Source organism: Xiphophorus couchianus, chromosome 16 (genome assembly GCF_001444195.1).
Source record: "Xiphophorus couchianus chromosome 16, X_couchianus-1.0, whole genome shotgun sequence".
NCBI classification, from domain to species: domain Eukaryota; kingdom Metazoa; phylum Chordata; class Actinopteri; order Cyprinodontiformes; family Poeciliidae; genus Xiphophorus; species Xiphophorus couchianus.
In genome coordinates, this window is record NC_040243.1 from 17,005,970 (window position 1) to 17,018,601 (window position 12,632).

A 12,632-nucleotide genomic window follows, 5' to 3' on the forward strand; every position below is an offset into this window, starting at 1 on the left:
GAGGATCTAGGGCTGGATGATATGACTAAAAAATGTATCTCGACAAAAACATTTCTCATCAGTAGATATCAATAATTATTGATTAGTTTTCTTTGTTTGAAACATCTGAAATACTTCCAAACTGGTGGGGTTACCTTTCCTCTGTTATCCACATTTTTCACTCCACATTGTTGTTTGTTTATTTGTTAAGCAGTTATGAGGCACAGTGGCAAAACCTGAAACTGCTGCGCATGTTACTCAACAGGTTGTTGCTACCTTATCAATGAGGGAGATGCTGATGTCTTCAACCTTGGTACACTGGCTGAGTAAAGTTGAGCAGCAACAAAGCCTTTCCTCTGCTTGTATCCCCCAAAATGCCATGCAGTTCTTGATCGTTCTTCAGTGAAATTATTGAACAATCTTTCGAACGCAATTTCCATTGATATTGATCACTTGTCTATTGCGATATATATTCTTATTGATTTATTGCCCAGCCTTAGGATCTACCATTTACTTCTTACATAGGTCCGGATTATTAGTCTGATATTTTGGTTCAATAATCAATATCTGCCACAAAAAATGATGCACGTTTGTAGTACAGGGTGCTGATGGTGATGTGCAAACCATAAGACTGACCTCATAATGCAAGTTCAAGTAAGTATTTTTTCTGATTTACCTACATTGTGGATGATTGCATGTCTGCCTAATTGACAATTTAACTTCCTCAATGAAATATGTCTATACAGAGTCCTAGTTCAATACTTTTGTTTTTCTTTTTGGAGATCGACCAATCTTTGGTCCCAAGAGGAATTTCTGCAGAACATTAATCTTTTTACAAAGTCCTCTGATTTACTGCATAGTTCAACAGTTTTTACAGTTTTTTGTAAACAGTTTAGTTCAGTGCTAAGGGGTATAGCCGCAATATATTTGCACTTAAAATAATCTTCACAGCCTGCTTGAATGTACAGGTCTTTTAGTTTGGCATGCACATGTTGTTACTGCATCTGTCGAGGTATTGGCAGACACTTATTTAAAATTAAAAATAAAAAATCTAACAAAATCTCCAATCGGTTCGTTACTGGCTACTGTTTTAATTTCTTGGACATAATAAAGGTAAAATATTATTTTTTCACTGAAAAAAAAACAGAAACATAGCAAACCCTGAACCTAAGATTAAGAACTTATCACATTTTGTGTAGCGTTAAACCTGGTGCAAAGAACATTTTTGGAACGTTTAAGCTCTATTTGTATATGACTTGTTGATAAATTAACTGATCAAAATGTATCAGTGTCGTTTTGATCTGTATTGTTTATGTAACAAATTATTTTTTTTGCTTCATACTTTTCATTTGAATTCTATAAAATTAATTGGCTTGTGTTTCAGCTGTTTTGCGAACAGATCTACCCCATTCCTCAGCAGCTGTTGAGACACAGTGCGCAGAGCTGGTCACATGACATAAGTAATAATACACTGAGAAAAAAATATTAACATAGGAGGTTAGTCATTTTCTATGTTTTTCACAGGAAACTTTGAAATGTGTGTAAGTTTTGCAATCTTAGTGCATCAACAACAGCTGCTGGAGACTCCACTGCCAGTCTTTTAAATGGTCTGATTCTTGGAATTGGATTAGTCATCTCTAGGAATACCTCTATCCTTCAGTAATTTTAAAACTAGACTTGGATTTAAAGTGACAGTTAAGAATTTGATAATCATGGTTCTTTTAAGAGGTGATAGGCAGTACTTAATTCTCTTAGCACTTTCAGTGTTTTTTGGAAAAGGCCTTAGTGTTCCAGGTAGTGGCTAGCACAGGTTCACAAGAAGACATTTGCTATAGAGAAATGGCTAAATTCTCAAAACTGAAATAACTGCTTTTGTAGAGATTGTGTGATGAAACCTAAACCCACTTCAAGTTGGTATTAGATGATTATTTACACTAATATAAAGAAGTGTTTGACCACTCGCAGATTTGAACTTACAGATTTAAAAGACTTCAGTTTGTTTCTTTTTCTCCATCCAGACATTGGATTTGCTCATGCTCTTCAGATCGTTGTCCTGCTGCAATTGCTTTTCGTGCAGTGTGTGCTTGAGTCCAAGGTCATGAACTAATGGCTGTGTATTTTCTTTCATGTTTCTCTTGTAGGGAGCCGAATTCATGGTTCCATCAATTATAACAAGTTGTCCAGGTCCTGAAAAGCAAACCAACCCAAGACCATCACACTACCACCATCTTGTTCGACTGTCAATCTTTTTATGAAGTTCTGTGTTAGTTTTACTCCAGATGTAACAAGACACGTACTCTTCCAAAAGGTTCCACTTCTGTCTTGCCAGGGCACCGAGTTTTATGCTTGACATCTTAGGGAAGAACAAAATGTTTACTTGCGTATGTGAGATGGGCCTTTGGGTTTGTTTGGTGAACAATTATTTTCACCGCTGGACTCTTTCTTACGCGTCAATCATGAACTCTGACCTTTAGTGAGACAAGTGAGGCTTGAGGTGAAGATATTGTGCTGGGTTCTTCTGTAAACTCCCGCATGGAGTTTCAAAACACTCTTGAAGTATTTTTAGTGGACTGGCCAGTCCTGGAAGGAGTCACCAGTCTTCTGTGTTTACTCCATTTGTGGATAATTTGCCAGACTCCCCTAACCTTTAGAAATGGCTTTGTAATTTTTTCCAAGTTGATGGATGCCAATGACTCCATTTCTCATCTATTCCTGAACTTCTTTAGATGGGGTCATAATATGTTGCTTTTTAAGCTATTTTGCCAGACTTCATGCTGTCAGGGCCAGTTTTCTTTGGAAAGCTTTTTCCCTTATTAAAGTAAATCATTTAAAATCTACAGTTTGCATTTATTCTGGTTGAAGTGTGGCACAAACCCTAAAACAGAAGAAAATCTCTAAGTGGTTCCATTTGTAATCATATTTAAATTGACTTATGTAGTTATTTACTATGAATACCATACATTTTTTCAAGTATGAAAAAAATAACCTTCCCATCTAAACATTAATTCAAATATATAATGGTTTTGGCATATAAGTCAGAAGTCAATTTGTTACAAAAGTAAAGCAGCAGCGTTTCAGGTAAAAGGCTGTTTTATTCATTTTTTACTTTGCTTTAATTTTCCATCAGTTAGTCTCTCTCGTTGTTTTCACTTAGCTTGCTGTTGTTTGTTGCTAACATCTACTTTTGTCGTGACTTAGCTCAAAAACTAAGAACTTCTTGCAGGTTATTCATTGATTATTAATTATTAGAATCTAACTCTAAAAAGTCTGAACTATCTATTCATAGCTAAGGATAAATTTTTGCAGTGTTTAACCTGACATTTAAAAGGTTTCATTGAAGCACTTTATAATCTATTGCTACTCTTTCTCCCTAATACGAGGATTTGATAAATGTTTGGTTACTGTAGAGCGTCCTATTTTCTAAAAGACATGCACCTGCTTTTAGAAAGGCAGTGGTCCACAATCTAATTTAGGTAGTCATACACGCCTACCGATGTGCAATCTCTGTTCTCCATGTTGGGACACACGTATTCCTTGTTGACAGTGGTGGGTTAAGTTAATTACACAGCTAACCTATCAGCTGTGAGCGTCTTCTAAAGGACTGGGTCTGACATTCTAGAAAATGCCAGCCAGTCACCAGACTATTAGCGGGGTTCTGAGTGTCTGAGTCTGGTGTTTGTGCGTGCGCCGAGATAGCAAGAGAGCAGTGGCCAGTGACAGTATCAGTTACATTAGAAATGTCAGTCAGGGGCTTGGATCTTTTGTTTTTCCTCTTTTACTTGTTTACTAGTCTCTGTGTGGTCCGAGGCAGGACAGTGTAAATGTTTGTGAGGGTCTGAAGTTTGTTTAGAATGCCTATGTGCCTCCAAGGGCCTATCATCAATGAAGCGTTGCGTATTGAACCGTCAATCCCCTCTGTGTCCTTTGTGTTTGGATACGCTTGGATTGCAGGCCTATTGGAGATGATTTAACACTTCACAAATGATCTGCAACCAACATGCTTTGAAAAATAAGGCGGTGCTTTGCCTTCTGTCTCCTTCTGTGCACTTCTTACTCATTCTTTATAAAAATAAGATGTGAAAGACCTCCTTTTTCAAAATCTCTTTTCTTTCATTGTTCTCTGTTCTGTTGTCCCTATACAGCAAACTGGATGCCTTCATTTATGATGCTGCAGTGTTGAACTACATGGCTGGGAGAGATGAAGGGTGTAAGCTTGTGACCATCGGCAGCGGGTAAATAAAGCTACAGTTCTTAAGTAACAGATAGCCATTTATCCAAAACATTGGTAGAGAAAAGGCTCTGTGGCATTGCCCAGCTCAGGCACAGCGGATCCGGTGCAGCTTATTTTTGGGACAGTGAGTCATGCAGTGACGGTAAAAGAAGCTGACATTTTGGGAACGTGTCTAAAATCTGTTTGAATAGAAAGGGATTCCCTTTTACTGTGGTTTTGCTAATCTATACCTGATCAGACGTTAAATCCACAGGATATTTCTATTTCCAAAAGCAACACAACAAAATTTGCAACACAAATACAATCTATTGTTGATATTAATTTATATTTACTGGAAAGACTAACACTGCACAGGAAGCTGATTACACAAGCTACATCAGGGGTGAACCTCAGGCCGTCCTCTAGAGCTACTGTCCTGCAGCTTTTGGATGCATTCCTGCACCAGCTGAATTCAGTCATCGGCATGTCATTCAGCTATTCATAGGCCATGAGCCATCTATTTGATTCAGGTGTGTTTTAAAAGGATGCATCTAGAAGTTGCAGGATTGTAGCTCTCGAGGATAGCCTGAGGTTCAGTTGTTTTTTTGTCCTCTGAACTTGACACCTCAAAATAAGACTCAGTTCAAATTCACAGATCCCTAGATTTGTAAATAGAGCCCACCTGTTTGTAACCTTTACAAACAGTAACTGGTTAGATTTTTTTTATGAAATCTAAAGGAATTTATCTAGTAACTTTTACTCTGCAATTAAGGACAAATTTGTGTTGGTCTATTACCTAAATTCAAGTGAACTACAGTGCAATCCACTGTTAGTACTTACTGATTAAACTGGAAATGCTTGGGATCATATAAGTACATTATACTAATGTGCATCTTGTTTTAGGTTCTGTTTAACTTTCATTCATTTTACTTTTATGTCCCATTATCTTTGCTTTGTCCCTTAAACATCTTGTAATATGGTGGCACTCTGGAGAAATCACATATTTTGATTTGTAGTTTTCTGTTTATGTGATTGTGTATTCAGGTACATTTTTGCTACCACTGGTTATGGCATTGCTCTGCAGAAAGGTTCCTTCTGGAAGCGACAAGTGGATCTGGCCATCTTGGCTATCATCGGAGATGGTGAGAATCTCACACACACACACACGCACACAGGATTTCTTAATTTCCAAAGATTAATGCTACTCACATTGCAAAATCTAAGTCAAACAATGCACTTTACCTGAATTGTAAAGCATGCACATGCATAAAAATGACTAGCAGTGTATTTTTGAGACAACAGGGAGAAAAATGACAGATTGTCTTTCTAAAAAATAAAATATGTATCTTATGTTTGTGTGTTTGTGTACATCAAGCTCAACACTGGCTAAGATGTTTAAAAAATTAAAGCAAAAATATTTTTTTGTCGTAACATTTTCTCACACTACAAAATGTAGAAATATCCAACCTATAATACATTTCTTCAGTGGTGCCAAAAATCCTTGTTAGTATCTTGTTTTCCTCAAAGAAGCACTTGGGAAGCACTTATCCTTCTTCTTTACTATGTATGATATTTTTATGCCTTTAACAATGGATTTTTTTCCTGTCAGAGATCTTCTTTTTTTTGAAAATATGTGATCTAAAAATCTCAAAATGTATTTATTTTAATAATCATATTCCTCCATCACATGTTTTTTTTTCTTTTGCTGTATCTGCAAAAGAGATCCTAATACATTAGGGTCTCCCCGACACCCACTCACTGAAAAAATTTACTCAATGTAATGAGAGATGATGCTACTAAAATGAAATATGGATTAATTCTATATAAAGAAGATCAATTTTACAATTTATAAGAAAGGCGGTTTGTAAGTTTGAATATTATCAAACACTAGCTTGGAGTGCATTTCAGTTGCTTACCCTGTAACTGAATCCTGTCAGAACTTCGGAGCATTTGTTACACTCGAGAGATAATTTTAACAAAAATAGGTCCCACTGTTTTTGTTTTGCCTGGTTTGTTTCTTCTCTGTATCAATGTCACACTGTCTCTTTTTAATTTTCAAGCAGCCATCCATTGCAGATTTTAACTGAGAGTACTTCAACTCTGTGTCACACTGATAATTTCAGTGTTTCTCCATTTGTTGTGTGTCTGTACCAGTCACAAAGGTAAGGATAAAGGTGAACAACAAAGAAAGTGAGAGCGAGTGGGAGAAGAGGGATAAATTATAGAGTTAAGGTGAAAAGAGATTAAGAGGGTAAACAGACGGGGTGAAAAAGTGATGACACCATCAGGAAAGTGACAGTGCGCGCGTGTGATGGTCAGAGATAGGGCACGAAAAGAACGTGGAGAAAAAAGGGGAAGAGGGAGGGGAGGCCAGGTCTGTGATCGATGAAGGGGACTTTGTATCTTGGCAAATGCTGCTTGATCAGATAAACACAATACCGGTGGAGAACACGCGACGTTTCACAAACAGGAAGAATATTTATTATTTTAAAGGATCCAAAAGCTTAAATTAAAACAACTTGCAAAAAATCCCTAGCCATTTCATGTTTTCTCTCTTCTTAAGCAATTATCTGATCATGTAACAAGTTTGTTCTGCTACTTGTTCAGCAAGATTCTGAACAAAAGAAGATAAAGTAATACTCCTGCATATTGTCAGGAGTTTATAATATGAACATGTTAAATGTCACTTAGTAATGTTGAGGAACACCCTGTTCTTAAAGCAATAATGATACAAACAAAATACGAAGGTTCATCTAAGGGAATTAGAATATCCCTGAAAAGTTTTTGTTTCAGTAATTCAATTGAAAAAGTGAAAGTGATATTTTATTAAAAATTTGTTACATACACAGAGATATGAATTGTTTATTTCTGTTATTTCTGATTATGGTTTGCAATTGATAAAAACAAAGTAGATTGCCACAAAGGGTAACTGCAAAGAAAGCCGACTGTTCTCAAAGCTCTATAATAATGGAATGTTTGGTGGAAGGAGAAATACCTCTGTTCACATGTTAGAAATTATGTCTTCACCCAATTGGGGATTTTTGTGAGTCAGGATTGACTTCATTAATTTAACATCCAATCTTTCTACACATTTTTAGACAGTTTGGAGTTGTAGACCTTGGCTTTTAAACCATGACAGCTATGAAGCAATCTAGTTGTTTCATAGCTAGATTGAAACAGCTAGAATGATGTTTCTAGCTGTTTCAGAAACAACAATATAGCTGTTTTATGATATAAAAACTATATGATGGTTATATGTGATATAAAAAATATTTGATAATTCTTGTATCGCAAAAACTATGATATCAAAGTTTTTAATCACATTCTGGACTGTGCTGTTGTACTGGACTGAGATCGTATGGCAGTGGTACTCATTCTGAAAACCAGCACGGCATCAGGGGATGTAATTCACCTAGTCAAGACCCACACAGAAAAACAAGCTAGGTTGATAACAAAGCATCTGGGAAGTAAAGTCGTGGAGAGAAGAACCTTCAGGAAACCTTTGCTGAAATGTGCCTTTATTCATTTGGATATCAATTCATATCTCATTTGGAAGAAAAAAAAAGAGAATTCAGTCGTACAATTTATTTCCTAGACATGGATTCATGTTGTTCTTCTCGTATTGATAATTTTGGTAGTTTTTGGTAACGTTTGTGTTTGCTACTATATGGAGATTTATTTCCCCCCCCCCTCTCCTTCTACCAGTACTGTACTCTACATTGCGTTATCACTTCAGCTTTACCTTTTAATGCTCTTCCATAAGGGTGACAATACTTAATCGTCACTTGTATAAAATGTAGACATGCTTACAGTTAATTCTCTATGAAGTTATAGGCATTAGTATTTATAAGCAATCCAGCCATCTTTAAACCCATATATTTTGTAGCACCAAGAAATACAATGAACATACTGAATACTCTTTGCTAAAATTAATACAAATGATACATTTTTCATATCTTTGACAAGTTTTCCTGTATGCATGTATGAAACATGTACTTTTCATGTTGTCATTGTAAAAAATAGAATTTTCATTTCATAAAGATTCATGCAACTTGTCTGTAAATAGTTTGTAAATAGTTTTTCATCTGAACCAAAAATGTCTGGGTCAAATTTTGGTCTTAGTCCAGACGTGACTGCCACGTTCTTTTAATTACATCAAGATTGATCTCACTACTGACCGTTATATGACTGAAAATGTGTCCCTTCGCTACATCTTTTAGTGTGTTCTTAAATGTTAAGAGAGATAAATGATCTTCAGTTGAAGTTGAGGGATAATGACGTGTTAGTAAGTCTGCACTCAGGCACATGTAGCTGAGAATCACCATGATATTTGTCTTTCCCCACTAACAGCCTTAGTTACCAGGCCCTGAATGACACAGATTGGATTAGCCACGCGCCAAATGTCACAGAGGAAGTCAGAGTGGGAGGGGAGACAGAAGAAATGGTACACAGAGTGAGAAATGAGAAAAGATAAGGTCTTTGTTGCTTTTTTAGCTTTCTTTTTTAACGCTAAAGAAACACTCTGTTTGGACTATCGGACCAGGTGTGTGGAGGCCTTGGGATCGGTGATACTCAAGCTATTCGTTAAAAAAAGATTGTTTTGATAAAAGGTGCAATACTTTGCCAAAATGCTCCGAACAAGAAACTAAATTTAAGATAAGTAGCTGGTTTTCTTTTTTTTTTTTTCATTTTTGCAATCATAGAAAAATAAAGTAATTAGCTTTCAAATACAGGAGGAGGAAGTTGGCAAAAATGTGTAAAAAGGCTTAAAAAAAACCCTTAATGAAATATAATAATGTTGGACAAATAAAAATATGATAAGTTCAGTTTTTGAATTTGAATACAATTACTTAGTAAAACAATGTGTTAAAAATAACACCATTGTTTTCATACATATTACATCTGTGTATGGATTATATAAATATGTTTTTCAGTATTTAAAACAGGGCTTATGTAAGCAACTGCTACTTGCTCTTTTTTAACTATTGTAAATAAAGATCAGTAAATATACAGAGGACATCCATTTATGATCAAATAATCTTTTTCATTTCCACCACATGCAGATAGTTGAAATAGTTGAAACAATTTCTCCAAACTTCCCATCGTCTCAAAACACTCAATTCTGAAACCATTTTCACAGAGATCAGAATAGGTTAAACTTGTCATGAAATAAAGATTCCACAAAGAAATTAGCTCACACACCTAAAAACTGCCCATGCAGTCTGGTTGCTTAAATGAGGGAAGTTGCACGCTTCATATTCTAGTATAAATGCTAAATGTATTCCTGATGCTGCCTAAGAAAAACTATATAAGTGTACTCAGTTATGATGCGGGAAAATAAGAAGGGGGAGCTGGTGGAAGAGTCCAAAAAAACTCCAGCACAATAAGATTTTATAATACAATTACAAAAAGTAATTTAGTGCAACTAAAAAAAAAACAAAAAACTTCTTGTTTCATGACCTCAAGGTTATCAGTTTACTGTGATCAGATTTAGCATTTTGTATCCATGAATCCTTCTGGCTTTGGTGACCGAAACATGTGTAGAGAGATCTGAAGTATTGCATTGGACTATCCAACCTGATGATGCTTAGATCTCTGTACAGAAAGTCCCCCCATGTTGCTGATAAGCTGATTAAAGTCCTGATGCTGTTTGCTCCTCCACAGGAAGGCTGAAACTGATGATGTAGGCGCAGAAGCCTGTAGGGAAATCCTGCAGATTGTAAGCAAAAATCCTTGTGCAGATATGATACTAGTGCTGGTTTTTTTTTGTGGTAAGACGGTGGCGAAAGCAGCAGTGGAAAACGTATTTACCAAGTACTAAGAGTGAAATTGTGCTGGAATAAGGTTGTTTAAATTTGCCTCAGTCTTGTGGTGTTTGAATGATCTATGAAATTCCTGGAGGCCATAGAATGGTCTTACTCCATTGCATTTGTTTTTTAGGTGAAATGGAAGAACTGGAGGCCCAGTGGCTGACAGGAATCTGTCACAATGAGAAGAACGAAGTCATGTCAAGTCAGCTGGATGTGGACAACATGGCGGGGGTCTTCTACATGCTGGCCACAGCGATGGGACTCTCCCTCATCACCTTTGTCTCGGAGCATCTCTTCTACTGGAGGCTGAGATACTGCTTCACCGGAGTCTGCTCTGGCAGGCCAGGGCTTCTTTTCTCCATCAGCAGGGTAAGTTTTCTATCAATATGATGTGTTATTGCATGTGCCAAAGGTTCATAGGAACAGGGAGTTCAGTCTGTAAACATGTGAGTATATGGAGGTAGTAATGCGTCAATGATCAAGGAAGAAGGTAAATGAACTACTTCAGTCATAATAATGGCTAATGTGGCACATATAGGGTCAAACAGGCCTGGTTTGGTTATTTTTTCCCTACAGACAAAATATCTGGTGCAAAACTAACTTTAAAGCAGGAGGGAAGAGAGGGTTTCGCAAAATAGGATGAGATGCAAGGATGGGGATGGAGGCGGGAGGGGGAATCACGAGGCAGACCTGACTATTGACAAAAATAGACCCTAATTGCGGCCTGTTTTTTGGATGAAACCACAGCAACCCACACTTAATCAATTTATTCTCTCTCATTCTGCTGAAAGGTCAGCATTTTTCCTCATTGTGTGTGAGAACAAAAGACATGGACGTGCATGCCTAAAAACACTGCAGTGTCTTTGCACTTTATTTGCAGCAGTGTTACTCTGTATGGAATCGTTAACATTGGCAAGTAGTGAGGAGGCGGTAAAACCTTAAAGGGAAAAACCTTTTAAGGGAGACGCTTTTTCTTACCACTTATGAGAATTCAGATTTAAATGTCATTTTGTTGCTTATATTATTCAGACATTCTTTACAAATGTACGAAGAAAAAAAAACAACCTAAGGTTATTAATGAGTACATCTAAAGCAGAATATGGAACCAACATGTAGAGGGTTTTGTTGATTACTTTTTGTGGAAGAAAACTTACTCATGAGTGCTAATTATTAGCATATTTTCACCTTCAAATCCAGCAGTACTGCAACAGAAATGGAGGGGAAAAATAAAAAAATAAAAAGTTGATCTCATGCATTGCATCACTGTTGATGTTTTACAGCACCTTTGTGGAGAGTGTTTTTTTTTTTTTTAGTATTATGGGCAGTTTTGGTGGCACAAAACAACACACTAAGTAAAAAAGTGATTCCTACCAGTAAACTGCTGGGGGATTGTTTGCATTCCCTTGGACACATCTATCAACAGTGATCTCTTAGCAAGCTAGTGTTATGTAACTAATTCACTGATCCAACTTTCCAATAAAGTAACTGTTCAATTCTCCCCATTTGAAAAACTAACCAGTCACGTAGTTTGGAAGCTTTCAAAGTTCCCTATGAGTCAAAAGATTTTTGTGTGTTTCTGAAAACTGCATAACTACACAAACTTTCAGTTCCAGGTATCATTGGTCCAGATATATTGAAGCTGACATGTTGGTTAGCTACAGTAAGACCAGACTGTTTAAGTCTACCTTTAAACAGAGGTCCATGTATCCCAGAATTTCATATTAATTTCTAATTATGCTATTAATTTTTTAATAACTTTAAATCGAGAACTGACCAAAAACAACTGCTGATACATTTTAAAAAAGTTATATAAAATATAGAATAGAAATCAAACCCATCTTGTAACTGATGCCCATCTTTTTGCATGTTCCCACAGGTATTTTGAAAATGTATTTTTGTCTCGTCACTGTAATCTTTTGATCCCTCCAGATATTCTCTTTCACATTTAAGTCAGGACACTGACTGGATCACTACAAAACATTCAGAAGAATCATGCTGGTAAAATTACAAGATAGCCTTAAATCTGAATCTGCCATAGCTATAAATAATTTTGGTCTCAAATGTATATTAAATGCACCTTCACCTTTGAAAAAGCTTCCTTGATTATGCAGCCGATACACTATTAAGAAAGGTAACCTACTCCATTAACTATGAGAGAGATTATTTTTTTCTTATTTCTTTTTCAGTCTGAAACATCATTTTGTAAAAGCTGAGCTTACAAAAAGGGACTCCAACAGTATCTGTGGACCAAGTCATTGGAGATATGGGAATATAAATATATTTCCAAAAGAAAAATGAAATTGTTTGTGATGTGGTTATCTGGGCACCCCTACTATTTTTGTGTATTACACAGTGTATTATTTTTTCATTGTGCAGTAGAAATGGAATTTGTAGTAAAATCTTGAATGTCCAGCCAAACAACACAGGTAGAATAGTTTTTTTAAGAACAAAATGAGGGGACGCTTTGAAAATCTATTGGTTAGTCATATTTTCAATAAAATCTATTTCCATCTATCACGTACTTAGTCAAATTGCCTTTTTTTAAGAAGAGCAAACAATGGTCGCATTTAATAAACTGATACATCTGAGTGTTTGCAAAGACTGGTATAATTGGTGTACCAGTTATACCAATT

At 36.2% G+C, this 12,632-nt stretch overlaps 1 protein-coding gene across 3 annotated transcripts in view; it reads left to right on the plus strand.

Annotated features, from left to right (window-relative positions):
* grin2aa (glutamate receptor, ionotropic, N-methyl D-aspartate 2A, a) overlaps positions 1 to 12,632 on the plus strand; it is a 169,747-nt gene that overhangs the window by 147,884 nt on the left and 9,231 nt on the right. For all 3 annotated transcript variants that reach the window (XM_028042110.1, XM_028042111.1, XM_028042109.1), the window contains 3 exons: positions 4,122 to 4,211; positions 5,234 to 5,331; positions 10,130 to 10,368. In XM_028042110.1, the coding sequence (XP_027897911.1) occupies positions 4,122 to 4,211; positions 5,234 to 5,331; positions 10,130 to 10,368 (427 nt within the window). The remainder of the gene's footprint in view (positions 1 to 4,121; positions 4,212 to 5,233; positions 5,332 to 10,129; positions 10,369 to 12,632) is intronic.